Source organism: Camelus dromedarius, chromosome 32 (assembly GCF_036321535.1).
Source record: "Camelus dromedarius isolate mCamDro1 chromosome 32, mCamDro1.pat, whole genome shotgun sequence".
Lineage (NCBI taxonomy): Eukaryota > Metazoa > Chordata > Mammalia > Artiodactyla > Camelidae > Camelus > Camelus dromedarius.
The window spans coordinates 16303677-16331154 of record NC_087467.1 but is presented as its reverse complement, the minus strand read 5'-3'; the positions used below and the strand labels follow the sequence as shown (position 1 = coordinate 16331154).

The following is a 27478-nucleotide window of genomic DNA, read 5'->3' as shown; positions in this document are numbered from 1 at the left end:
ATTTTTCTTATTTAAAGTGCCTTACAGTATGCATATATGGTTAACTGGGAATAAATTCTAGGTATTTTGATAAAGAAAAGCACTAAAGAAATGATTGGGCAACAATACCAAATAACACTAGTCGGTATTATTATTTTGCAGTATTCTGAAGAAGTTCTAGCTGTTTTTAAGAGTTATAAATTAGATGATACTCAGGCCTCGAGGAAAAAGATGGAAGAATTGAAAACAGGAGGAGAGCATGTGTATTTTGCAAAATTTTTAACAAGTGAAAAGGTACAAATCTTTCTTTTTCATTAAGCATAAGAAATGTTTGGTTATTTTTTTCTGTTTAGCTGATACCCTTTTAGGTTAAATACAGTAGAAAAGTTTCTTACTTTACTTTTGGTTAAAACATAAATGTTAGTTTGAGAGTCTTATTTCTCCTTATAAAGTAAGGCTAATTTGATTTCAAAGGTGAAATCTGTTCTGTAGACTGATTTTAGAATAAATGGACCTTCCTTTCAAGTATATATAGTTTGAACCTCAAGTTAAGATTTAATTTGCACTTATGAAAATATTTTATAATTAGTTTGCCATTTGGGTACAAATAGGAGTTTTTAAATTCCCTGTTAATCTTACCTGTACAGTTTAATAAGTGAATTTTGTTCAAATACAGTGCTAAGGGATTACGTGATTTTCTACTCAAGATGGAGCATAGGGTTTACATTTCAGCTCATTCCCTTTGCTCAAAACATGTAGCAATGACAGGTTAAAATACAAAAAGAGAAAACCAAACAGACAAACCTGGGCTTCCAGAAAAAAGGTACCTATCTTCACGGACCAGAACCGCCAAATAGTAAGTGAAAATGAAGCACTGGGCCTGATGGACTCTGTATCCCAAGCAGATGGTGGTGCCCAGAGGTTTGGCTACAAGTGACAGACCAGATGTGTTCCATGTGGGACCGGGAGCCAGAGTCAGATTCATTATTTAAAGCCAGAGTCTGGGGTGGAACTTCACCCACTTTTGAAAAGAAAGTAAGAAAAATATTACCAATCTTCTGCCAAAGGCTATGGTTTCATGGGAAGTTGTGAGTCTAGGGATAACAAAGGCCGGGCTCTCTGTCCTCTGCTTGCTCTATGTCCAGATATGTGATATCGTGATACCCTAATACATGAAACAGCTGTTCCAAAAAGTCGTCATAAGACTGTTTTCCAAACTTGGGCCCAGGGACCCAGGAGGAAGAAAATATGAAACTAATAGACAGGAAAGGGTGTACACAACGAGAAAGAAGAAGAAATAACCATTCCAAAACAAAAGCCCTGCATTCAAAACTCTAACAAATTAAGATTTCAAAATCCAATACTAAGAAAGATTACCAGCAAAATCAACTGTTGGGACATATGTGTATTTATTTCAGGTACACAGCTTCGCTAAGACTTAAAATATATATATTTTGGATAATCAAAAAGAATTGATGATAGAGCATCCACTGAGAATAAGAAATTGTGAAACTGAAGCATTTCAGCAGACATGAAATAGGACAGTTTAATATGACTACTAATGGGGAGTCTTGAAATTGAAAAATATAATCATTGAAACCAAAGCACAGCACACAGAATTAAACTATAGAGTGAACATAGGTATAGATATAGAATGAGAACTAGGGATGAGTTCACCCGGAACACAGCACAGAGACAGATTTTTTTTTGTTGTTGTTAACATAAAAGAACTGTTAAGAGCCATTGAGGTTAGATTGAGAAATTCCAGCATATATCTAAGTAGGATTTCCAAAGAACAAAATGGAAGAGAATGATGGAGAAACTAAAGGACTATAGGAAGTCCTAAGCTCTTAGGTTAAAAGTGTGCTACAGCTGCCAAGCAGGATGAAGAAAGATGAATTCACACTTTGATACATTATGCTGTAATTGCAGGGATGAAAAGAAAACCTTAAAAGCCACCACAGTGGGGGAAAAAGACAAATATACTGAAAAGGAACAGGTTTCTAACAGATACCAATAATAAATACCAGAATACAGCAGAGAAATATTTAAGTGCTGAGAAAAAAGATAACTATCAATCTAGAATCTCATACCCAGCTAAATGCACTCAAGACTGTAGATAAAATAAAGATGTTTTCACTCTAAGACCAGGAAAGCACACTACTCTAGGACTGTCATTTTGAAAAACTGTTAAAGGATGGTGTTTAGGAAGAAGGAAACCAAACCTGTAAGAAAGGAGTGGAACACAGAAAGCAATTGTGAGCACAAACATTGAAAAATATTTCAATTTACTATTGACTGAAAACAAAACTGTCATAATAACTGATTTTTTTAAAAAAAACTTTAATGTAGAATTTAAGCTAGATAGCAGTATGGGAGGCAAAATCGTGTTTAATGAGTAATTTAGGCATATACTACAGTTCTTATAATCTTTAGGAGGAGAAAAGGAATGCTGGATAACTTTAGACTTTATTACACTAAAAGGGAGACCACCAAAAGAAAAAACTTGTAGGGAGTGAAATGGCAGGGAGTGAAAAGGGGGACAGGAAGGAATGTAGACAACTTTATAAATCCAACAGATGGCAGGAGGGAGGGAAAAAAAAAGAGAGTAGAAATAAATCTGAATATATCAGTAATAATTATATAAGCTGAATTTAATTTACTTAATAAGACAGATTATCAGATTGGATTTTTTAAATCCAGCTGTATTTATTAATTTAAATAAAACAAACATATATAAAACTCTTTGGTTGAACAGAGACTTCAAGATCTTTACTTTACCCTATGTAGAAGAGGGGAGAAAATCCCAAAGCTCTTCTAGCTTAACAGAGAACCTTCCCAGAGATATATACCTTCCAGAAAGCCAAGATGTGAATTTAAATAATATCAGGGCAAAAAAGTTTAAAACAATACAACAACCAGTAAGAGTGATATATGTTTAGGAGTTAGAGTCACATTTCCCAGGACATGACAAACTCCGGATGTCTTAAAAGGGTTTTTTGGACATTCGACATTTCCAAGGATATTTTAATTGTATGTAGCAGCAGGATTATACATTTTCAGAGACATCTCCACGTTGGAGTGTCAGATCAGTGCCTTTGTGTCGGTCTCCTTTCACCACTTTATCAGAACTGGCTCCCTGAATCGTGTCTCCTCTACTGACTGAGCTTTCTTTCCAGCAGTGCAGGCGGCATGAGCTTTTAGGGCTAAGCACTGGAATTCATTAGGTAATGTTTTGAGAGAGGTGAAAGTAGCTTTTAGAAGCTTAAAACTTTACCATGTGGGAAAGAAAAAGGCACAAAGAATTGTAACAGAGAATTTAAGGCACATGATGTTTTGCATCTTCATTTCCCTCTTAAGTTGCCTCTTAAGCAGCAACTTTATCTTAAATTTCAACCTGTATGAGAACACTTCTTGTGCAGTCTCCATATTTTCCTGTGTGTTTCCAGTGTTTACCACTCAGTATCCAAGTGAAAATATTTGTAATGCATTACCTGTAGCACCGTTTTACAAGTTTTACTGCTCCACCGAGAGAGGCCTTCCAGCATCTCTGTAATACCTTACATGATGTTTTAAATCCCAGGATTTCTGAAAGAGCCATCATCCCATACAAGAACATTCCAGTCTGATGTTACTTTCCAGCTTACTTCTGGTTGTAGATTTGATAAGTGACAGAAACGCTCTGATTTTTCAGGGATACATTTCTTGCCAGTGAGGGCTAGCTTAAGTGAAATCTAAAGTCATATAATTATTTGGAGCATTATTCTATAGCCTGTCATTTCAGTGGTGAGCAGGTTTAGCGGAGCAGTCTTGTTACAAAGTTAGGTCTTTCGGCACTCAGAGCATGCAGCCCTAGCTGGTGGGAATGTCATTGCCCAGAAGCATTCTGTTTTGCTTACATGAATGTGGTCAAACTTTTCCTTACGAAAGTCAGGAGATGTTGCAAGGATGATAAAAGCTTTATAGTTAGAGACAGGCCAATCATATGGCAACCTCAGGGAGGCACAGGTTCTGTAAATATAAAGGATGTTTTTCTAAGTTATCATACCTTCTTTCTTAAAGATGGAAGTTTCCCCTTGGAAAAAAGTGACACTAATTTTCAGGGACCACCTTTTTGTGCTGCCTAGGTTATGACTGTAAACACTAGTTTCCAACAGTACGGGTCCCTTGTTAGCATAGCAGCATAATGCAGGGATGTCAGTTGCTCAGTGTAGGTAGTACTGAGACATCTGTACTGGGGGGGATGGGGAGGGAATACCTGTTCCTTAAGTTTAGTCCAGGATCGTACTCAGAAATTTTAAGGGAGGATTTCACCTCTAATTGTCCAGTTTTTCATACCATGTGAAGAGCACTGTATTAGAGGAATTTCTTCCTCAGTACTATGTAGCAGGTACAAGTAGAACCAACATTTTATATGTTTTGGGTGGGGGGGGGCCTAATTAGGTTTATTTATTTATTTATATTTTTTAATGGAGGTGCTGGGGATTGAACCCAGGACCTTGTGCATGCTGATCTAAGCATGTGCTCTACCACTTGAGCTATACCTTCCCCCCAGAACCAGTGTTTTAAAACAGTGTTTTTAAAGTACCATGAGTGGTAATATGATGGTTAAAGGAATGAAGTTTTGCATCTTGAGTTTTCACAGAAAAGAGTATAGTGCCAATAACTAGGTGTGGGCTTCAGGGTTACCTGTTCCTTCCAATTACAGTTTAGACTCAACGACCAAGTGAAGGAGATCCGGGGGATACTCCGGAGCCAGCAGGCGTCAGAGTGGTTGCCCCATGGCCATGCATTGTTGATCCCAGTGTGGTCATTAGGCCGTTCCTGTTCATAAAGAGAAGAGAAGTAACAGTTCTTCCCAGTCTCTGCGTGGTGTGAAGAGCTCTCAAATAAGAACTTTGGGTCACTTTAAATACAAAAGTTTTTGGCAGAGACAAGCTATCAATATAGTGGTTCTGCCTTAAATTTTTTTTGTACTTTATGTATCCATTTGAGAGGCAGCCAATGCTGAGTCTTCATGTAGTGAAGGGAGAGACAGGCCTGCTCTTTTATGAGACGTACAACAGCCTAGTTAGAACAAATGAAGTCAGAAGTAAGACCCTCCTATAGACAAATAGGCAGACTAACCACTTCCCTGTGATTTTCTTTAGTTTCACCAGTTGTTTCTTATGGGACCCCCATTAAACAGGTCTGGGAGGCTTTTGCACAACCCTGGAACACAGCTTGCGTTTTCCTCGCAACCAGAGAAAGAGCCAGCCCTTCAGAGAGTTCCAAGACTGTGCCATGAGGTTCCTAGAGGCTGTCACCATGATCTGAAATTTAGATCATTGATCTCTTTGCCCCTAGAGAAAAAGAAGTTAATAGCAAAAAGCCGTTAAACGGGTGAGATTGACATTTTCTTATAAATCCAAGATGGAAAGCCTTACACTTTAAAAATCATGTAAGCACTTAGCAGTTCTCAGCAAGATCAGAGCAGTGTTTTCCACTGGGGAACCTTGATGTAAATCAGTTATTAGGTTTTCTGTCTTGACACCATCTGGATCAACTGGTAGGGTTTCTCTCAGCTTTGATTAGAATGATTTGACAGACTTGATCTGGGCTTGGAAATAATCTAACACAGCATTATCTGGCACGGCAGCGTTGTCTTTTGGGTGGCCACTGGGGAAGTAACAGAAACTCAGCTGGCCTGTCGTTAATGTTGCATTAGGAGAGAGACCAAGTCTTCTGTTTACTGTAGATCTCACTGTCATATGAACTGTAGGCAATGTGTCTAGCCACTTTAGTTGAATTATATACAGACTCTGGGGTTAGTTTATTTTTCAGAATTCTCTTTTGATGCTTGACTGTCTCTGCTGAATCTCAGTCCTGTGGCATGAAGGCATTGATGAATCTTTAGGGTTTTACAAACTGCAATTTGTTTGAAGTCTTCTGCTGACACGCATGTTAGTTTTAGCATATGGATATGCTTCCACCATTCGAAAAGGCAGATGCAGTTACTGAAACTTTTTATATGATTGACACTTTTTACATGAATAAAATCAACCTGAAATGGTCCTCAAGATGGGAGGCATGAGCTGCCTTCTTTTTGTGACACTCTTGTACTCTGTGGACAGCTCTGAAGATGTCATTGAACGTAAGGAAAGTTTAGAGCATAGTCATCATTATTATTTTTAGAATCCCCTCTGTGTGAGTCAAGCCATGCTTATGCAAGCAAGATAAGAGAGTAAATAACTTGGTGCTGCCAAGCAGCCACTTAGGAAAAAATAAAGATATAGTCAAAAAAAAAAAAAATTTACCCTGCCAGTGTAGGCTCTGGATTTGGAACCTAATTCTGAAGAAGGGCGAAGTAAAAGAATTGGCAGAGGAGTTAATTGGTAAGATAAAGATAGGAGCAGAGGTACAATGAGAAGTGGCCGACAGTGCTGTTATTAGCCAGAATAATAGAAGTTAATCATAGCTGGGGGGCAGTGGGTGTAGCTCTGTGGTAGCATGTGTGCTTAGCATGCATGAGGTCATGGGTTCAACCTCCAGTACCACCATTTAAAAAAAAAAAGCAGAAACCTGATAATAAATAGACCTAATTACCTCCCCCCCAAAACAAACCAAAAAGTTAATAATAGCTATAGCAGAAGGACCATTAAAAATGTTAGCTCTCCTAGCGATGAGAGCTCTCATTTCAGTTCACAACGCTACGTAGTCACGATTTAACACAAAAACATGGAGAACTTAGTACACTTACCAATGTTGACAGACATCTGAGAAGAAAATGCTCTTGACAAGAGCAGTAATTTCTGCCATCTGGACAGAACATACAGAGGGCAAAGGACCTTTCACTGCCTTTGGGAACAGACCCCAAACCCAGACTTAATTTTGTTTCTCTGAGTTGATCAGGTTCCCTCTATTATATGTTAAGTGTTTAGTAACTTCAAATGTACTTTCTACTTGTTTTACTGTATCAAGCAATATATTTAATAACAGTATTATTTATTTCAAGTTTTAAAACTTCTTTTAAAACAATTTTAACATGTTTAAAAGTACATTAATTGGTTTCACCATCTTAATTTGAGCATTATAAAGAACGAATGTTTTTATATACAGTCAAAGAGACTTAGGTCAAAAATACATAGGAATTGTATAGTGTTGTTAGGTACTTTTTCTTTTTTTCCATATCTGAATTTTAATTTCTTTAGAAGTTTCTTCAGGAAAATAGATTATTGAAACTTTACCAGTTAGCATAGGCGTGCTCTGTAGAATCACATAATTTTTAGTGTTGCCTGAGGTTTATGAAAACCAGTATGTAGATATTGGCTATGATAATAATCACAATTTAACTTATTGTTCACCCATGTTTATGTTTAAATAATCCTAAGTATTAGTATAGGAAACAACCTAATCTCTGTTGTTTAGGAAGTTCCATTTAATTTAGGCTTTTGAAGGCAGAAAAATCCTGATTTACTAAAAAATAGTATGTTTTATGTTAAATTTTAAGGGAAGTGGGATCAAAATTTAAATTTTGGGTATTTATTTTAGTGGGCAATATTAAAATCCTCTAATTTTCCTTAAAAGTATTAGTACAAAAGGGTTTCCTAAAGGCTTTCAATCCGTGACTGTACCTTTAAGTTACCTTTCTGCTAAAGAAAAAGGGCTGAGACGCAGCATCTCCTGCTTGGCTGTGAGCACATCTTCGTCTTGTAACTCAGCAGGGACACTGAGATTCTTAAACTAAAATTAGGTTTTCCATTTTTTTAAGAACCTCCTTTTGAAAGGAAGTTTTAAAAAATTATTAGTAAGTAGGAATACTATTTATACTTGTGATTTAGTTTTTGTACAGTTGTTTATATATTCGTCTCAGAAACCAGATCTTTTATAATTCAGCTGAAAAGGTTATATGGGAAGGCAGCTGTGCCTGGTAGAAAACCATTTTACAGTTTCATCCTCTAAACCCTAATTTAGCATGTGTTTCATTTATGAAGATTGAAAGTTTAAATCATGGCTCTCTTAGTAAACAGAATGACTGGGGAACCTGTGTTTTCTCCCAGTCTGGGAAGAAGATAGATACATTTAAAGTATTTGGAGTTTTGGCATGATTTCTTAATTGAGGAGGGTCTTAGCAGCTCTCCAGGACTATATAAGAACTCAATGGTGCCTTAAAATAAGTGAGGAAAGAATTGTACACTTGAGAGATTTTATACTCTTCTAAAAATGTCTCACGATACACAATTAATCAGAGTTGTGCACAATATACTCATTCCTTTTACTGAGGAATATGTAACTCCTGCAGTCATACTGCTGTTGCATCAAAAAGACTACTGCCCACACCTGTGCTCCCTGCACACAATTCAGTGGGTTTTCACTTAAAAAAGGAAAAAATGAGAGTAACTCAATCAACAGGCAAAATGATTAAATTATTAATATTAAAGTGGATAGATTATTTTTATTAGAAATTATTAGGGAAACTGGAGATTTTATAGAAGCACTATTATTCCAAGGAAACATTCTAAACCAGCTCAGATGAGGCAAGTAGAAAGGCTCAGGAGTAAAACAGATTCACATTTGCACGGATGCTCTTGGCTTCCTGTGCACCAGGTTGTTATTGGTGTCTCTCTCTCCCAGGGAGCAGCAGCTTCCTTTTAAAGAGCTTTGCATCTTAGACCCTTCCCCTTCCCAGTGTCCTTGCAGTGCGTAACTAAACTTTGTAATTCCATCAGTTTGCATTAAGAAGGAAGAAAAAGTAGACCTAATAAGCTTAAAATTTATGTGGGAAAGAAAGAACGTGAGAAATCTAACCAATGGAATATGGAGCACATAATTTGCAACCATGGAGAATCAAGGAGGTCGCAATATTAGGATGGAAAGAGACATTCCGGGTGAATACCAACAAGAAGAAAGCTACATGAATACCAAATTAATTTCAGGCAAAAAGCAGAAGCCACCCGGAAGATAATCATGAAGATACCATGACCTTACATGCACTTAACAGTTTATTCTTAAAATATATTAAGCAGAAACTTGTACATTTATCAGAAGCTGGCAGATCCACAATTATAGTGGGATATTTTAAAGTACCTTCATCAAAAACTGATGGGTCAAGCAGACTGAAGATTAGTAAGTATATGGAAGATTTGAACAATTAAAAATTATAAGCTTGAGTTACTGATGGATCAAGCAGACCAAAATTAATAAGTATGTGATTAAGATTTGCACAATAAAAATAATCTTGATGTAGTATATTTGGAAACTTGAACACAACAAATAGAGCTAATTTGTTCTTCTTGAGTACATGTGGTACATTCATAAAATTCGACTGTGTACTAGGTCATAAAGGATCAGCAGATTTGAAAGATGCCCTGTCATGCAGAACATTCTCTGGCTACAGTGCAATTAAATTAGAATTATAAAAGGGATAGTTTAAAAAGAGGTAAATATATGGAAACATAAAAAGCATTCTCCAGGAATTAAAGAGGAAATCACGGTGGAAATTCTAAGTTTGTTACAAAGGTTTGTTATATAGCAAATTGTTAAGTATTTTATGTCAGGTGTATGGGTTACAAATAAGGTGAGAGGTAAAGAGAAAATTACCACTTTAAATGCAATAATGAAAAATTTAAGAGTGACACGAATTGAGAATTCAAGAAGCTAGAAAAGATACAGAATAAACCTCAAGAGAGAAGTAAATAATAATAATAGCACAAATTAATGAACTAGAACAAAGAAACTGTAGAACATATCAGCAAAACCAAAAGCTTTGAGAAGAAAAATTTTATAAAAAGCTTTTGTAAAACTTCTTACAGACTAAGTCTGAGAAAAGAAAAAGTGAAAAGGTACCAGTAAACAAGGTTAGCAATAAAAATGGCAGTAATTGAAAATACGGAGATAGTAAAATGCGTAAGAGAATATATTCTGAACTAATAAATGTTTAAGTCTAATGAAATAGTAATTCTGTAGAAAAGTTTAATTACCAAAATGGAGTCACAAAAATTTGAAAACCTGAATAAACTATTAAATAGTAATCAAAATGACACTTTTCAGATGACATTAGGCCCAGATTTTTGGGGGCACATATTATCAGCACTTCAAGGAATAGATGATTCTTATTATAAATGAAAATTTTCAACCTTAGGTGTTTGTAAGCGAAAATTTGGACACAACCTAAATGTTCATAAGCAGGAGATGGGTGGTGGTAAATTATGGTATATTTATAACATCGAGCTCTGTATAGTACCGAGAACAGGTAACCTAGAGCAGGGGTCGGCACATCGCTTACGGCCTGTTTTTGAAAAAGTCTGTTGGTGCACAGCCACGCTCGTTCCTTCAGTGTCGTCTGCAGCTGCTTCTGCCCAGCAGCAGCAGAGGTAAGTGGTCAGGACGAAGACTGTCTGACCACAGAGCCTAAAATAATTTGCTGACTGACCCTTAACAGAAATTTGCCAGCCCCTGGTCTAGAGCTGCATGTGTGTAAATTTTAAGAATAATCATGATGATGATGAATGAAAAATGGCTTATTGCAGAATAGTGTGTATCATATAGCTTGAGAACATGCAGAATACCTTGATGTATTATTTATAGAGGCCTCCGTATGTATAGTAGCATCAGACCCATGCCGGCGCTTACTACCGTTGTGGAGTGAAGTCATAGAGGGGCTTCAGCAGTTTCAGTATTCTGGTTCAGCAAGTGGAGATGGCAGGACTTGACAAGTGACTGGACTGTGGGCTGTGAATGTTTTATTGCCTAACTGTTCCCTTTTGAACTTTAAAAAATACTTCATACTTTTCTCTGATGTGTTAATAATGACAAATGAGTAAGAGTTTAATTAATGAGAATGCTCTTAATATTTTGTTTCGTACCACAGATTCTTAAAAGTATTTTGTGTTAGAGTAACAGAAATGGAAGATTTCATACTTCAGTTTAATTTTACCAGGAATACTGTTTTGTTTTTTAATTTCTTTTATTATGAAAAGTTTCAGATGTGTAGAAAGCACTGTTGTTTATATGTATGATTCATCGACAGAAGGGCACGTGGGGTAACTAGGAGGGGTAACCTGAGCTTTTCTAGGTTTAGAATAAGCAGGAAGGCTGAGGCCTGGGCAAAAGGTGCAGTAAAAGCTAAGGATGGTAAAAGGCCCTTTGTTCAAAAACAAAGACAAAGACAACAAAGAAATACTTGACCCACTGCATGACGCAAATGTTGTCACTTAAAAAAATAACCGAAGAAAAGTAGAACTTGCACATATAATGGAAGAAGGAACACGATTGAGTCTTTCAGCTTTAGTCTCACCTCCTGTTAACTAGCTGTATAACCCTGAAGGGTCATTTTTAACTTCTCGGGCCCTTGTTTCCTTAAGGAAAATGTGAAGAAATAGTGAGCTTCAATGATCGCACTAGTCCCTTCCCACCTCTGATTTAGTATCCGGTGACTCCTGTTTTCAATCTGTTGTTTCTATCAGAAAACCCCATATATATATCATCCAACATAAAACAATAAATGTGGTAAAGGGGCTCTGAGTAAGCTCAAGGTAGATGAAAAATCATGAACAGCAGCCATTTCTTCAAGCCAGGAGGCCCCGTCTTCTCTCCAGACTGAGAGCGTGATGCTTTGGTAAGTGCAGGGGGCTTGAAGCAGTCGCTGTGGAGAGTGAGAGCAGGGATTGCTGGTTAGAGACGCAAGTTCTCAGGCAGAGAGAGCGACAGCAGCGGTGGCCGCTGCACGGCCGCGTGCCTTGTGTTCTCTCAGGCACTCCCCCTGCAGCCTAGGGTGGACTCCTCGGTGTTAGTACAGAGAAGGGAACAGTTGGCTTGATCCGGGTGGCTGTTCTGCCCAATAGATGTGACAGAAGTGTGGGATAAGGGTGTTAAGGAAGTTGGCAAGAAAATGGTTGAAGAGATAGACCAAGAAATCTAGAACAGGGGCCGGCTGACTACCGCCCACAGGCCCTGGCCCACTGCCTGTTTTGTGTTGTTTTTTTTTACACTTTAAATGCTTACATAAGTACCTAAATAATATCAATAATATGCCTCTTTTGACTCACGTAGCCTCAAATGTTTCTTTCCTGGCCCTCTGAGGAAATGTTTCTGTCCGACTCCTTATCTAGACTAAAATAGGATTATAGTAAAAACAGGATGAGACTTAGAGACAGGCCAAGGGTTCAAGGAAGTTAAGGTCTCAGTAAGGTCTAGATACTAGATCCACTGGGACATTGGAGTGTGAGACCTGGAAGAGGAGGAGGTTGCAGAGAGAGGATTGTGAATCAGAGATTTCAGGGCCGGGCAGATGTGAGTGACCGCCAGGTCAAACTGTGGCCGTGGTAGTGGGGGACCAAAGTAGAGGGGCTGTGACCATCAGTGGAGTTGAGGTCAAGGAACTGAGGGCCCAGGTGTGGGGGAGTGGAGGGAAGGGAGCCTGGGAGCATGCCATGCAGCTTGCCAGTTTGGGACGGTTAATACAGCAACAGAATCAGATTCCTAAATCAAGCCCCTAAAGGTGAGGGAAACCCAACTGGAAGGCCAATAATCATTAAAAAAAAAAAAAAAATGGAGTTTGCTTGAGCAAGAGCCAGTATGGAAGAAGTGGCTGGTGAGTAAATGGCCAGTGAGTGTTAGGCCACTGTAGGGTCAGGCCCCCCAAGATGGCTGTCCTCCTGCTCTCTCTACCTCCTGCTCCGCCTACACCTACTCAGGTGACTGACCTTCCTATGTACCTGCCTCAGGCCCCAGCTAGTGACTGTTCTAATCTTTAGATCAGAACATCTCCCACCTCGAGAGCTTATCGCAGGGGGCAGTGAGGGGCGGGGCGTGCCCCTCTGCTAGTTTCCCTGTAACCAATGAGTCAGCCTGACATCAATTTCCCCTGTAACTGGTGACCTCCCCCCTGCTCAGCAAAGACTGCTGCCCTGTCCTGCCCGCCTCTGCCACACACGGTGGGCTGTCACTCCAGGACCTTGCTTCACATGTAAGATTCCCCATCCATTAAACCGTTGTTTCTCCATCTCGAGGCTGGGCAGGTACAGGGCTTGTAGGCCTGTGGGGTGCAGCCCAGCATCAGCAGATGGAAGCATAGCACGTGACGAGCCACAGGAACTGGGGACGGGAGCTGGACACCGATTCTGAAGCTGTCAGGTGTCTCACGGGTTATGTGTATAGAAGAGGCACTTCCCTTGTTGCTTCAGGCCTAGAGGGCAGGACCGGCCGGCATCTCTCCCTTGCGCTCTAGGGACAGGATCAGTGATGCCTTCATCTGTGAAGTCATTCTTACAGGAAGACCAGCAGGTGGCAGGGCTGCTGAAAAGCTTCCTGATTAATGCACTCCAAGTCCTTTCTAATCGAGATTCTGTGATGATACAAGTGTGATACAGTTTTCCCTAAAACATAAAAATCCATTTCATTCACAGATGATCTTTCACCTCTGCTTCCTTCTCATGTGCTTCTTACTGAGCTCTGGCTGCTGCAGGCACTTCTGGGACCACAGAAGTGAGCAGCGCCCCCTCGGTGGTGTGTGGTTTACCCATAGGGACCTCTCCTTTAGCCATTATTTCTTTTTATCTGGGAAAGTGGCAGCCTTACTTTTACTTTTTTATATTTCTTCTTCTGTCCTGACTTCAAGACCACAGATATAACATTACTATCTCAGCGTAAATATTTTATGGCATAAAAAGTTTAAGAAATCTAAATGAAGTCTTGGCTACTCTGTCCTGGGGGTCGTGCAGTAATGCCTCACAATGCAGTGAGTCCTCAGCAAATGTTTTTTGAATCGAAACCTTCCATTTCTGTACTAGCATAACCTGCACCTTTAGGTGGAACTTGAATTTAATGCGTTGTTTTGTGTGTGTGCTTGTTTTTTGAATAGTTGATGGATTTACAACTGAGCGACAGTAATTTCCGTCGACATATCCTGTTGCAGTATCTCATTTTATTCCAGTATCTCAAGGGGCAGGTCAAATTCAAAAGGTAAGTTAGTATGGGTAGTAACTGGTTTATGAACAGCAGCGAAGAGAACGACTTGCTATTGTATTTTTCCCATGTATCAGGCTCATTTTGTGCATCAGGGTCACATCCCTGACACAGTTCGTCTGCAGCAGTATTAGATAACCGGGGCTTTTGTTAGAGATACTAGACGTTCAAGTATTTGCTGTAGAGGAAAGGCATTGACTAGACCTGCTGTCGGTGGCTTTCCTGCTGAGCGCCGGGCGTCCTGGGAGTTCTCGGCGTATTGGTGGGCGGAGGTCTCTGCTCCCAGCTTCCATCACTCCTCACCTCGCTCACATCTTCTCCAAACCTGACTTACAAAATAAGCCAATAGTACTTCTCTTACCAGGCGTGGGACTGTCTGGGACGTTAGAACTGGGGTGGGGGGCGGGACCTTTGAAGCATGGAGGCGTTCCAGTTTCTTTGGGGTTTCAGAAAACCTAGGCAGGACCCCGACTGGCAGGCTGAACACCTCGGCCTGCAGCGCAGGCCGGCCCCTCTCTTCTGTCCATCACTGAGTGGAGCTCGCGGGTACTGGATGGGGTTGCAGGTGCGTGGAGTCGTGCTGTCGGCTGTGTGCAGAACCTGGCTTTCTCCCTGCGGGTTTTGAATCCCACCTTCATCACTCACTAGCTGCAGTTCAGCTTCCAGACGTGTGACTTGAAGATAACATTTTTTGAGTGCCTGCCATGTGTTGTGTTGTCCTTCTAGCTGCCGTGGAGGTTTGGAATAGCAGAGTAGAAAGATCAAGGACTCTGAAGGCAGACCTAGGTTTGAATTCAAGCTTTAGGCTTTGAGCCTCTGTAGTCCAATATGTGCACACGTCCTTGTTTTGAGAATTAAATGAATAATGTTATGTAAAGTTCTTAGAGCCTGCACATGGCAGTCTGTCAGCAGTCACTGGGTGGCTATAAAGCACCTAGTATCTAGTAAGAGCTAAGTTAATGGCAGCTATTGACAGTTTGGGTTTGCCTTTAGCCTTCTCTAGGGCTTGGGGTTCTTATTCCTTGTATTTTTACTGCGTTTTAAAGGATCGTAGCATAACTGATTAAAATGCACATCTGGGAGAAGACTATGTTAATATTTTCTCTGAGGTTTTTGTCCTACATTGAACATCCTGTTTTAGGAAACATTCATTGCTCTGTCATAGTTAACCAGATTGATTCACTGGATGTTTTATTCCCCTTTATACACCTTCATGTCTTCAAACTTAACCATCTTATCTGGAGGATGAAGTGCAAGAACTTTGTCTTGTAACCTCATTGTGATTGTTCATGGTAACTGTTGACACTGTTTACAGTTCATTTATCTGTTACATGCTTTGTGTTTCTTCAAGACAGTATATAAAATTGAATGTACGTTGTTGTAACTCAAACATATTTTTATTGCTTTGTTTCCTAGTTCAAACTATGTTTTAACTGATGAGCAATCACTCTGGATTGAAGATACTACAAAATCAGTTTATCAAGTAAGTTCATCACGCAACAAACCCATGATTGAACAAAATGGAAATTTAGAATTTTCTTTGTTTCAGCCCCAAATAGGAAAATAAGGATAAAGTTAAGCTCAGGTACAAGACCACAAACACTTCTTGGTTCTCTGCCTACAAACCACTCCTATGATGCAGAAAGTTGTTGAAAGCTTAGTATATTCTTTCTAATCACAGCTACTATCTGAAAACCCCCCCGATGGAGAAAGATTTTCAAAGATGGTAGAGGTACGTGTTTTCTATTTACAGTCTTCTTAGCACCAAGTAGAGTTTCAAAAGCTTCATTATGCAAATGTAATTTGTTTTTCCCAGCATATATTAAACACTGAAGAAAACTGGAACTCATGGAAAAATGAAGGCTGCCCGAGTTTTGTGAAAGAAAGGTAAATATATATTCATTCATCTCAAGCAATGAGAAGTCCATTTCAAAATATAGTTTGATATGATTATTTTACATTACAGATATGCATAAATGTATTTCATATAAAAATGTAAACTGAACTCTGTAAAAATACGACCACTTTGATTTACTTCTATTTGAATTTTTTACCTCAGATTTCTTATTACTAACTTCCCAGGACATACTGATTAACTATTGGGAGAAAAATGCTGTGTACCCACACTTGGTAATTTGCCCCCTGGTGTGGCAAACTTGTCTTCTCTCTGACCAGTGTAATAGTACGAAGCGTTCATCTTTTGCAAGAAGAAAACAGTAACTAAATTTTCTTTGACATTGAACGCTCTTCTGTCTCTGCTATCCATTTGAAATTCAGTATATTTTGTTCACCACAGAACATCGGACACCAAGCCAGCAAGAGTGGCACGGAAGAGAGCGGCGCCAGAGGACTTCCTGGGGAAAGGGCCCAGCAAGAAAATTCTGATGGGCAAGTAGGTTTGCCGTCCCTGTATGTGGCATGTTTTTGTAGTTGCTTTTATATCGTGAATGTATTACAATAAGAACTCTCCACGTTCTGTGTTTTTCCAGGTTTTTTTTGGTATGGGCGTAGGTGACTAAAGCAGACCACAGCCTGTCAGCCCGCAGGGCCCTTCTGTGGGTTCCTGCAACTAGACAGACTTCTGTTTTGTCTCTGGCTTCCGACATCGTGGCCCTCGGCTCTGCCGTTTCTTCCGTGTCACAGGCAGGGCCGTCGCTGTCACAGCGAGCCAGTGCGCTTCGAGGTGTCGCATGGTGCTCTAATCCTTGCGTATCTTTTACCTTCCAGTTAACTGTTCATTGCTTTCTACTGCGCTTGAGTATGTCCAGAAAAAAGTAATGGTTATCAATTCTCATTAAATATTTGCTCACATAGAAAATTTGCTAAATACCAAAAAATGAAGAAATTAAAAATACTTAAATAGTGAATTTTGGGGTGGTGATGAGTTTTACAGTGTGTTAAAGTAGAAGAGAATGGTTTCCACAAAAAAATATTTATTTATGTGTCTGTTTTGTAGTGAGGAGTTAACAAGGCTCTGGAATCTCTGTCCTGATAATATGGAAGCCTGTAAATCAGAGACAAGGCAAGTTTAAAATGTTTCATGTGAAGTACTGCTTTTCTCAAATGTTATCTTGAGTGGAATTTTTTTGTCAGCTCTAAGCAGGGCTCAGAAGAAATTTTAAGGTATATTGTGGTTGAGAATAAGGCTTTCCATAAAACACCAAGAAGTGCTGATAAAGTAATTGTAGAAATCACAAGAAACAAGGATTCACAAAAGAAGAGGGAACTAAAAACCAAAGTGTGAGCTAATGTGGTTGCTTATCTAGCTGGGGAGCAGTGCAGGTGACTCCCACTTTGGGGAACCAGGGAGCTTGGGTTTTAAGAGCCACAAAAGGACAGAAAGGAGTAACTGAGTTTCCCCTGAATAAAGCTGACACGCTGCACTGCCTGTACAGGAAGGGCGGGTGGGAGCAGAGGGACTTGCTCATGGGCACAGGAAACGGGCGCCCGTCTGTTCCTACCTGAGCTGTGGGCGAAAAGGAAAAAGGATTCCCTGAGAAACTAACCACAGGTCTGCTGTCATGCAGTCTCAGAGTCTAAACTTGTACAACCAGCAGGGTAAAGGAACACCCCCAAGCTAAGAGGGTGAACTGCAAAGTCCCAGGTTGATGATAGAAATAACCAGGGTCACACCTTCAACCTAAGCCACACATGGATTCTACATGTAAAAGTCTGAAGATACGTGAACCATTCACACTTCATAAAGCATTCAAGAAAACAAGCCACCATAACTGGGAATCAGCAGATAGAACAAGCAACCGAAGTCAGGTAGCCACTGCAGATAATAAAACCCTCAGATAAAGGCTCAACGTAAGTATACTAAAGATAATTAAAAACATAAAAGGAGGAACTGAAAATAAAGGAACATGACACTCAAAAAGGACCAGGCAAATTTGAAAAAACAAGTAATTCTTCTAGTGATCGGAAAATAGTCATTTTGTACAACACAAGGAATATAGCCAATATGAAGTAATAAATGTAAATGGAGAGTAACCTTTAAAATTATACTAAAATTTTTAAATTTTAAATTTTTTAAATGTGATAAATATTAGAAGAAAATATAATCACTGAAATTATAAAATTTAATAGGTTAAATAAAAGACTAGACACAGATGAAATAAGAATTAATGATTAAGAAATCACCCAGAAAACAGAAGGATCAAGAGTTAGAAAACAGGAAAGAGTAAAAGTAAGAGGAGGTCAGAATCTAAGAAGCAAATAAGAGCAAATGGCAGTGTCAAGGAGGTAAAGACCAAGAACTTTTCAGAACAGGCATAAATTAAGTTGAAGTACAGGTCTTAAGTGGGATAAACAAAATAAATCCATGTTTCTACAACTGTAGTAAAGTCACCAGACAGAAAAACTAGACCACTGTCAAAAAGCAAAATTAGCCAGACAGCAGGCTTCAAGAACCAAAGAAAGCAGGAGACAGCAGAATGACAGCTTCCAAGTGTTGAAAGTATCAACTCGGAATTCTGTAACAAGTTAAACCAAGGGGTCAGGCAGGAGTGATTGAGAAATAGTTCCTTTCAGACTAAAACTGAGAATCTGTCAGCTGCAGCCCTTACTAAAAAAAGCTGTAAGAAGCTGAACCCAGAAATAAGATGCAAATGCTCTGAAACCCCTGGCTGCCCCGTGATCAGCAGCATGGCCACACGTGCCCGTGTGTGACGTGGCGCGTCTCATGTTGCAGGGACTGCAGTCTGTGGGATGGTGTGGTGCCCACTCCCCTCTTTATTGTCTCCTCTGAGAAGTTTAGAGTCTCCTCCTTAAAAATCTGAGTTCCTAAGTAATCTAACTGTAACTCAACATGGTAATGCTAGAATCTTACTCCCGCGCTATATGAGTATGACGTACACACATGATCCTCACTAGTTTTTTTTTTTTAACGCCCAGGGAATACATGCCAACGTTAGAGGAATTCTTTGAAGAAGCCATTGAACAGGCAGACCCTGAAAACATGGTTGAAAATGAATACAAGTAAGTGATGATTCTCATGAGCTAATTTTCTCCATTTTTTCTTGTACACTAGAACAAGGAAGGCAGCCGATAAAAGAGTAGTACTTTTCCTCTTAACGTGAACTTGGCATGTAAACTCACCTAACTGCACATCCTGATTTCAGAGACCCTTCTCATGGACTGACAGGCACGACTTAGCATCACGTTTGTTTCAAAAAAGTAGGAAGATCCCCCTGGAGCCCGCCTGTCATCTCTTTTCTCTGTTCCTCTTCAGAGCATAGTGTCTCCCGACAGCTGTTGGCAATTACTGCCTTCACTTCCTCACCTCCTGCCCTCTGGCCAGCCCACTGCTGCTGGGCTGTCTCCCAGTCACTCCACTGAAATAGCTTTTATTAAGTCACTTCTCTTTTGACCTCTCAACAGCAATCCCAGTCTCTCCCCCTCCTCAGATGACATTTTCTTCCCATGACACCATCAAGCCATACCCTCCTGCTGGTTTTCCTTTTGCTTCACTGTCAGTCTCCATTGCTGGCTCCCCATCTCCCAAACTCTCAAAATCTCGAAATAACTTCAGGTGTCAGTCTTAGCTTCTTCCTTTGAATCCAAGTGACACCACACAGCCCTGTGGTTCTAAGCAGATGTCCGCATCAGGCAAGGGCCCTGTTGTCAGCTGGCCTTGGTTCGTCCTGGGACTCTTCCACTTGCTAGCTAGGGTTCTAAGGGCGATTTAACCCCTCTCTGCTTATTTCCTCGTCTGTTAAATGGTAATAGTACCCATTTCATGGGGTTATTCTGAGGACTGAATAAGATGGTTCACTTTGAACCCTGCACAGTTGAGGGCTGGTTTTTCCCTAGGAAGACGTCAGCACATCTCAGTGGTAACATGGCGCATTTATAATAGATGACTAATAAAGGAGATTACTACTCTAAGAACATGGGGCAGGGGGGATTCCAAACAACTTGTAAAAACTCGTAAGTGGAACAGATTTGTACTCTGGATTCCCTGTAGCTCGCCTGTTTGCAGAATGTTATCTTTAGAATTTCTCTGAGGTTCTTCTTTCTCACCTTACTGTGCACCACCTGTTACCTCATTAGGGAGCAGCTCCTGTGTTGTTCTTGGCATCACTGCATACTGCCCTGGCTGCTGGATGTGTCCCTTTTAGTTGTGGAGCTATTTTAACAGGTTGATATTGAGCAAATTCAGATGTTATATAATTTTTTTAAAAAGCAGATATTGAGTAAATCAACATGGATTTATAAAATAGTCTGAAACTCTCACCTGTCAGGTGACATTGCCATTATGGATGTCGGCTCACTGAACATGGTGCACCTGTGACTCACTCTCTCTAAATGACTAGGGAGATGATGTCTGTTCTGCACACACAGCGGCCAGCCTATCCTAGACGCATACTAATTGACCTCTTAAAATTAAATGGCATGTATGTAACTTTTAAAACGTGTTTGCTGCATCTGAGCCTGCCTCTTTGGACTCCTCTGTAGATTTCTATTTGTAAGTGAACTGCATACTGAGAACAGCTTTAGGATGAATGACTGCTGCCGACCTGCGAGTATAGAATTTCACATGGTGAATTATATTGACTAGATGGGAATATAGATATAAAAACTATAAATTTAAGACTGACTTTTTTTTATAGGGCTGTGAACAATTCAAACTATGGTTGGAGGGCCCTGCGACTGTTAGCTCGGAGAAGCCCTCACTTCTTCCAGCCAACCAACCAGCAGTTTAAAAGTTTGCCAGAGTATCTCGAAAACATGGTAATAAAGCTAGCCAAGGAATTACCAGTAAGTAATCATGTAGTTGGCTTTTACCTTCTTTAAAAGTGTTATAGCTGTTTGCGTAAGAGTTGAATTTAGCATTTCATGTGAGAAAAAAAAGATCCACAAACCCTCTTGTTTTAGAACAAGGGAACAAAAGCATTTGAGCATACATTTATAGGAAGTACGTAAATTGATAAAATAAACTTTACATGCTGTGAAAAAATTAAGTCCACAATACTTTAGACTTGCTTCTATTTGCAAGTGCATTATAGTTTATCAAACGACGGGGCCTATCGGGTAGCAGTAGGTAACCTGGTCTGTCTACTCTGTCTTCTTTTTCAGTACAATATGGTAATAACTATACTGTGTGCACAAAACCTAGTAAAATTATCAAAATTTTTAAGGACACAGTTCCTCCCTCAGTCTGCCCAGATCACTGTTACTGTGTGCTAGGTGTTTGAGTCATCTTACCATACATTTTGCTGGCTCCCTTCTTCCCAGGTCAGGGCAGGGGCAGTCTTTACAACCTTCTGGTCTTCCCGTCCCTCCTTCTCCAGGTTCACACCGTCCCATTGTGATCCTTACCTGACACTGACACCTAACACTCCGAGGGGTACGGTTCTGGGCCCTGTACTTGGTATCTAAATAAGAAGTTTCCCCAGTCTTCTCATTTTAGAAGTTGGCATTCTTTTAAAACATTCTTACTCATTCTTACTCATTTTAGCCTCCTTCTGAAGAAATAAAAACAGGTGAGGATGAAGATGAGGAAGATAATGATGCTTTACTGAAAGAAAATGAAAGTAAGAATTGAATTTTCTTGGCTATTTTACAAAATTGGAAAAGATTGGGGTTCTTTGTTGAGAGGTACGTTATTTGATTTGATCTACTTCTCAACTTCTACTATTTATCTCAGCTCTGTGATAGTGAGGACTCTAACACGTTACTTGATAGTAACATTAAAAATACTACATTTTATACAATAAAATTTGGACGTGTTGGGAAGGAAAGTACTTACATTTGAAGTCAGCTCATACCTCTGTTATTCTTGGGTTTAGATCGGGGGCAGCTGATCAGGAGAAGCCTTCATAGTTATAACAGCTTTCGCTTTGGTTGATTCCTTAATGATGATGATTATAAGAATGGTAATTCAACCCACAGAAAATATAAAAAGCAGCTGTTTTTACTTAGAGAGCTTATTAGAGGTGATTAATATCTCAGTGGCCCTGTACCGTCCCAGTTCCATTAAACACTCTGAATTGCACATGCCCTCGTACCTTGTTCATAATTCACATTTCCTGTGTTTTCTAGGTCCCGATGTTCGGAGAGACAAACCTGTAACAGGGGATCAAATAGAGGTATTTGCCAGCAAACTGGGTGAACAATGGAAGATTCTGGCTCCCTACTTAGAAATGAAAGACTCAGAAATTAGACAGATTGAGTGTGACAGTGAAGACGTGAAGATGAGGGCAAAGCAGCTGCTGGTGGCCTGGCAGGACCAGGAGGGGGCGCACGCAACAGCCGAGAACCTGATCAACGCGCTCAACAAGTCTGGGCTAAGTGACCTTGCAGAAAGTCTAACTAATGACAACGAGACCAATAGTTAGCTTATTTTTTTTATTATTAAAACTGTGATAAGATTTTGTTACCAAGCAGCATTTGATAAGAGGTCCACTGGTTTTGGTAAACAATAAACATTTTTATAATAGTTGTTGCACAGTTGGCTGGTGCTCCAAGAACAGCAGAATGCGTACTGGCTCTTGATGACTGACCTCAGGTTTGGGGGGAGGAGAGAGTAGGCTGGGAAAATAGCCAAAACAAAGTGACCTCAAGGTCACATATTTTTTGTTAAGTAAGTTAAATGTGTTTGTAATGAAGTCAGTAGGCAATATTTAGGGGCATGTTTCCTAAAATACACTATGCCAGACCAGTTCCTGCACACACGAGTAGTTAGAAAACTTAAACTTGCTATCCTGAAAATCCCACAAGCCTTTATGAAACCGTATGACTGCTCTAGTCTCGTTTACACTTTTAAAACGGGATCAAACAGTGGTGCGTTTGCCACCTATTTTTATAAGTAAAATTTGAACGGCACAAAGCCATGGTCTTAAAAACTGGCCATGACTCAGGTTCCAACAGCAAAGTTAAGTAGTTACAACAAAGGTTTATGGCTGCAAAGCTTAAAAAACATTTACTGTCCTGCCCACTACAGAAAGTATTTACCAACCTGCAACTTTAAAAGAAATGGGGTGAAGTCTAAAACCTAGTTCTTTTGGTCTTACAAAACTTATTTTAACCTCTCAAGCTAATAAAATAGGGATGTACATACCTCAGGGTCTGTGTGAAGTTCGAATGAGCTGTACGAGAAAGCGCTCCGTAAACAGCAACACGCTACAGAGCAGAGGCTGCAGACAGGACCGCCTACCTTCCCACTCCCACAGAAGTGCCTCCCCTTAGGGCTCTAAGATTAGGTCGCCGTGGTTTTGAATCCTGAAGGAGGGCTGCTAAGTGCCTGGTACACTGTCTGTGTTCTCACTCGGGCTTTACTTCGCTAGCCAGTCCAGCAGTGACCCAGCACAGCTCCGGCCGCGGCGGGGCCTCAGTGCTAGTCACGCTCAGGAACCGACGTCTTCTTGCTTATTCTCCCCTTTCGCAAGATTTTAGATGCAAGGCTGAATTCTAAACCAGCCTTAACAGTTTAAAACACTAGTATTAAGTCCAACTATACTAGTGTTTTAAACTTAAAGATAAGTCCAATTCCTTACACTTCAAAAAATCTTTGGAATTATGCTTTTTTGGATCAAATAAAACAAAGGCAAGTATTTTGTAATCACAATTAAGGAATTAACAGATTTAAAGTTCTACTTCCATACAAGGCTTATTGTATACTTTGTTCTAACTCTACCTGATCTAGTAGCTACAGCGTCCTCCAAATTAGAAAATCTGAATTCTAATTGCTAAATTTACATCCTCAAAATGGTTCAGACCAAGTAAGACAGTGGATAAAAAACTACGCCAGTTTACAAGCATCATACCAATATATAAAAGGATCACTACAATTCTTAGTCTCATCCTCCCTAATCTGCACCCTTCCCCAAGGCAAAAGGAGTACTGATTGTCAGTTATTACAGTTTAGCTGAAGTTATTTACAGATAAGTTTCCCTGAAATGCTTTATCCCCTAGTGTTCTCAGATTATGTCACATTGTTCAAACTTGAGAGGAAAATGACCATTATTCTCTAGGAATCTAATAGTTATCAGTGCTGTGCTCCTTAGAGCATTAAAACTGCATAATCAAAGGTGAGATTTCATGATAATCCCCAAAACTTTATTATAAATATCTAACTCAATGAAAACCAGATAAGTGAGCTGACAGTCCATCCTTTCAAGACTCCCAAAAGTGGACTGACTAGACCATACTAAAATGTAAGAAATGTACCATATATTGAAATATCTCATACACTTGGTATTTCTACCATCACTGTTAAAGATCACCAATATTAAATTTTGAGACAGACATTAAGAATTTGGGAGTTGACAAGAGCAGCAGAAACACCCAGCTGAGCCAAGGAACAGTTCTGATGACATGGTTGCATTCAGCATCCAAAGAACTCCATTACTTTTACAACGCTGTATCTCTTTTTAAACAACATAACGCTAGCAGGCAAAGACAGCATTTTTGAATGATGCTTAACAGCAGTTTAAACTAACCACCTGCAGACACTGTATAGTATTAAACATATCTGACCTTCGGCCAAGCTCCAACATTCAATAGACAAAAGACTTGAGGTCAAAAGCTGTTAGTCCCTCTTTTTTTTTTTTTTTTTTTATTATTAAATACCCTCATTTTCTAAAAATAAGCAACCAGAGCTTGTCAACATTTTTTTTTTAAGGTTGATTACTACAAAACCATTGCAAAGTTAAACGTACAGACCATAGTACATCAGAGACACAGTAATAAATGTATAATCGAATGTACTATTAGTGATCACAATTTATTTTAACATCATGAGGAGCCAGCAACAGCCAGGCTGGGCAAATACTTGATTGTACCCATGTTTCCATGGGATGGGGACAGCAGCACTGAGTTACACAATGAGATCAACACTTACTTCCTTTCCACCTTCCTGGCAAGATTTTTGTTAGATAAGGCAAAGGATGGGCAGCTACTGAATCACCGGTGGTTTGAACCATGCAAGAACAACACATAATAGAGGAACAGGTGTGCAACAAACATCTGACTGCTGAACCTTGGGCTGAAAAAGGCAGGGAGAAAAATGATCACAGAAGGTCATAGTTAAAAGGCAATTCAACTCAATTTAAAAATTAATCCAAGAAATAAGCTTTTTAAAAATGTCTTCCTGTCACCTTTACACAGGACAGCATAGTCCAAAGGCAATTTTCTCTTTTCTGTAGTATTTTAGGTTGATACACGGAGCGGTCTGCTTCCGCCCTCTTTTGTTCCACGAGAGGAAACACAAAACCACCTAAATATCTTCCTCTAAAGCTCTGGGTTATAGAAATGATCAACAAATAACATTTATTTCACACCTAAGCATAAATAGCTAAAATGAAGATTACTGTTCACTTTCCTCTTCCATTATTTCAACTCTGCGAGGCCCATAGAGGAGAACATACGCTATGTGCCAGTCTCCACCGCCAGAAAGCCGCAAGATATCCTCTGGTGTCACGATGCTGACCTTGTCGTCATCAAACTTAATCCATTCATCTAAATAAAAGGAAAAAGGAATCTCGTGTGTGATTTTTCCCACTTCAAAAAAGGCACAGGGTGACCTGATGCACCACGTATTCCACCTGTCACACCACAGTCCTCGGTGTGGTCCAGAGACTACTCAGGTTCAAGATCTTTCCAGGGGTTCCATGAAGGTTGCAGCTATTTTCGGAACACTACTAAAGCACTGCCTGCCTCTCCCCCCTCCTTCCCTGCGGTGTGCTTTGGAATTCCCCAGGTTACACGATGCATGATAAAGCAGCAGACAGGACGCAGAAACAATACAGGTGTCTCCCATTAAGTGGGACAAAACAGACTTAGAAAAATGTAAATCAGTACCATTTCTTGCTATTTTCTTTTTGCTTTGGAAACTACTGTTCTTCTTATTCTTTAAATGTTAGTTATGTTAATATGTAATGAGTTCATTACTGTCAGCTTTAAATGAATTAATTTACTTCTCAGTTTTAATTTCTATTACAGTAAACATTAAGAGAGAGAATCCTCATAGACAAAACTCTTCAGGATCCTCAATAATTAAGAATGTAAAAGGGGTTCTGAGACCAAAAAAACTTGAGAACAAATGTGCTATAAAATTCAAACTAAGCGAACTATTGAAATAGTAGGTAATGAGAATCTTTACCTTGTTTCCTTTTCACCCAAGACACATAATGGCCCGAAGAGCTAGACCTTCCCTGGTGTGTCAGCACGGCTTGTAAGTCATAGTAGCCACAGTTATTGGAGCCAATGTCTAATGAAAGATGTAAATCCAGTAATATTAGACAATAAACAGGTATGTCCTCTCTCAAGCTAGGTTATCAAGCAAGAACAACAAGTTTATCCATTATTAAAATCCAGTAAGACACTACCGTCCAATTAAAATTAAAGCTTCGTGAAAGATGTTTTAAGAAGCATGGTATCATTCATAGAATATATATTCACTAAAAAGAGTGATTTTTACTATGCCATATTAAGGTAAATTGTACTTCAAGACAACTTTTTTTTTAAAGCATAGTATCTGAAAAAACAGATATGTGACAAGACAGTAATTTTACCTTTAAAATAAAAAACCCTACACAGAGTAACTCAATTGAAATGAAGATTTCACTTACCATCAGCAAAAGAAAAGGGTTCATACTTAACTTCCTTTTGGGGGCTATTCTTTTTGTCACTCTGAGGAGAAAAAAAAACTCATTTTAAATTATCATGATATGGGAAATAAAATTTATATTCTCAGTGAGTATGAAACATGTAAATCAGCTGCCCCTTACCAGAATCTAAAATACACAATTTATCAAATACAAAGTTGCTAAAGTTACCATTTTAGCAGTTACAAGTACACCAGCAGCACTTACTAGAAGATACCACTTAGCTGTCAAAGTGGGCATAAACGAACCAGCGCTCTATGCTGTCAATTCCATTTTAAAAATGGAGGTAACTCCAGAACATACAAGGAAAATAATAAAACACACTGAATTTTACAAGGCAAGATTTTATGTGAAGTGCTCTGATGAGATACATATAAAAGGAATATAAACTGCAGATTTTAGGGGAAAAAATATGAAGTTTTTCCTACCATAAAGGACCCATTTACCATAGGTAGAGTTCTTTTAATTGTACTAACATATACCTAAAACTTTAAGGGCTTACACCAATACATGAAGGATTTGCACATATGCTAAATACAGGTTCATCCACTCTTACTAACAGATTAACAAAGTGAATGCTCAACACTGACTGAAGATGAACACACTAGGGTTAGAAAGCGAGCAGTAAGAACCTACTGTCTTTGGTTGCTGATTTACTTTTTTATCTTCTAGATCCTTGAATTTTGATCGAAAAGAAATCATTTTCTCTTGAAGTTCCGGTGTACACAGTTCGTACACATCCAACATAAGAGGAAATTTAACATCCTATATACAAACCAAAAAGAAAAAAGTATAAGCAGACCTACGAAGGTAGGTATTTAAAGTATCACACTTTTTAAGTAGTGCTTTAATATTCCAATAAAGTTGAAAGTAAGATCTGTAAAAATCACCTGGAAATCTATGCAGTTGAAAATAACAGTGTTTATTTTCAATCTGGTCCTAAC

At 39.3% G+C, this 27478-nt stretch overlaps 2 protein-coding genes across 3 annotated transcripts in view; one reads left to right on the top strand and one right to left on the bottom strand.

Moving 5' to 3' along the window:
* Window positions 1-22366, top strand: part of THOC1 (THO complex subunit 1) — a 43475-nt gene extending 21109 nt beyond the window's left edge. Inside the window, exons 11-21 of one of the 2 annotated variants that reach the window (XM_031439095.2) lie at window positions 142-273; window positions 13820-13920; window positions 15340-15406; window positions 15605-15655; window positions 15740-15810; window positions 16220-16315; window positions 16880-16945; window positions 18820-18903; window positions 20538-20685; window positions 21386-21410; window positions 21970-22366. In XM_031439095.2, the coding sequence (XP_031294955.1) occupies window positions 142-273; window positions 13820-13920; window positions 15340-15406; window positions 15605-15655; window positions 15740-15810; window positions 16220-16315; window positions 16880-16945; window positions 18820-18903; window positions 20538-20685; window positions 21386-21410; window positions 21970-22265 (1137 nt within the window). In that variant the 3' untranslated portion in view covers window positions 22266-22366. Of the gene's footprint in view, window positions 1-141; window positions 274-13819; window positions 13921-15339; window positions 15407-15604; window positions 15656-15739; window positions 15811-16219; window positions 16316-16879; window positions 16946-18819; window positions 18904-20537; window positions 20686-21385; window positions 21462-21969 lie in introns of both variants that reach the window. The other variant, XM_031439094.2, reaches the window with a different exon arrangement.
* Window positions 22367-23210: 844 nt separating this feature from the next.
* The window catches only part of USP14 (ubiquitin specific peptidase 14), a 29158-nt gene continuing 24890 nt past the window's right edge, over window positions 23211-27478 (bottom strand). The window contains exons 13-16 of the mRNA XM_031439097.2: window positions 27171-27299; window positions 26499-26559; window positions 26030-26137; window positions 23211-25386 (exon numbers count right to left, since the gene is read on the bottom strand). Coding sequence (XP_031294957.2) covers window positions 25235-25386; window positions 26030-26137; window positions 26499-26559; window positions 27171-27299 — 450 coding nt within the window. The 3' untranslated portion in view covers window positions 23211-25234. The remainder of the gene's footprint in view (window positions 25387-26029; window positions 26138-26498; window positions 26560-27170; window positions 27300-27478) is intronic.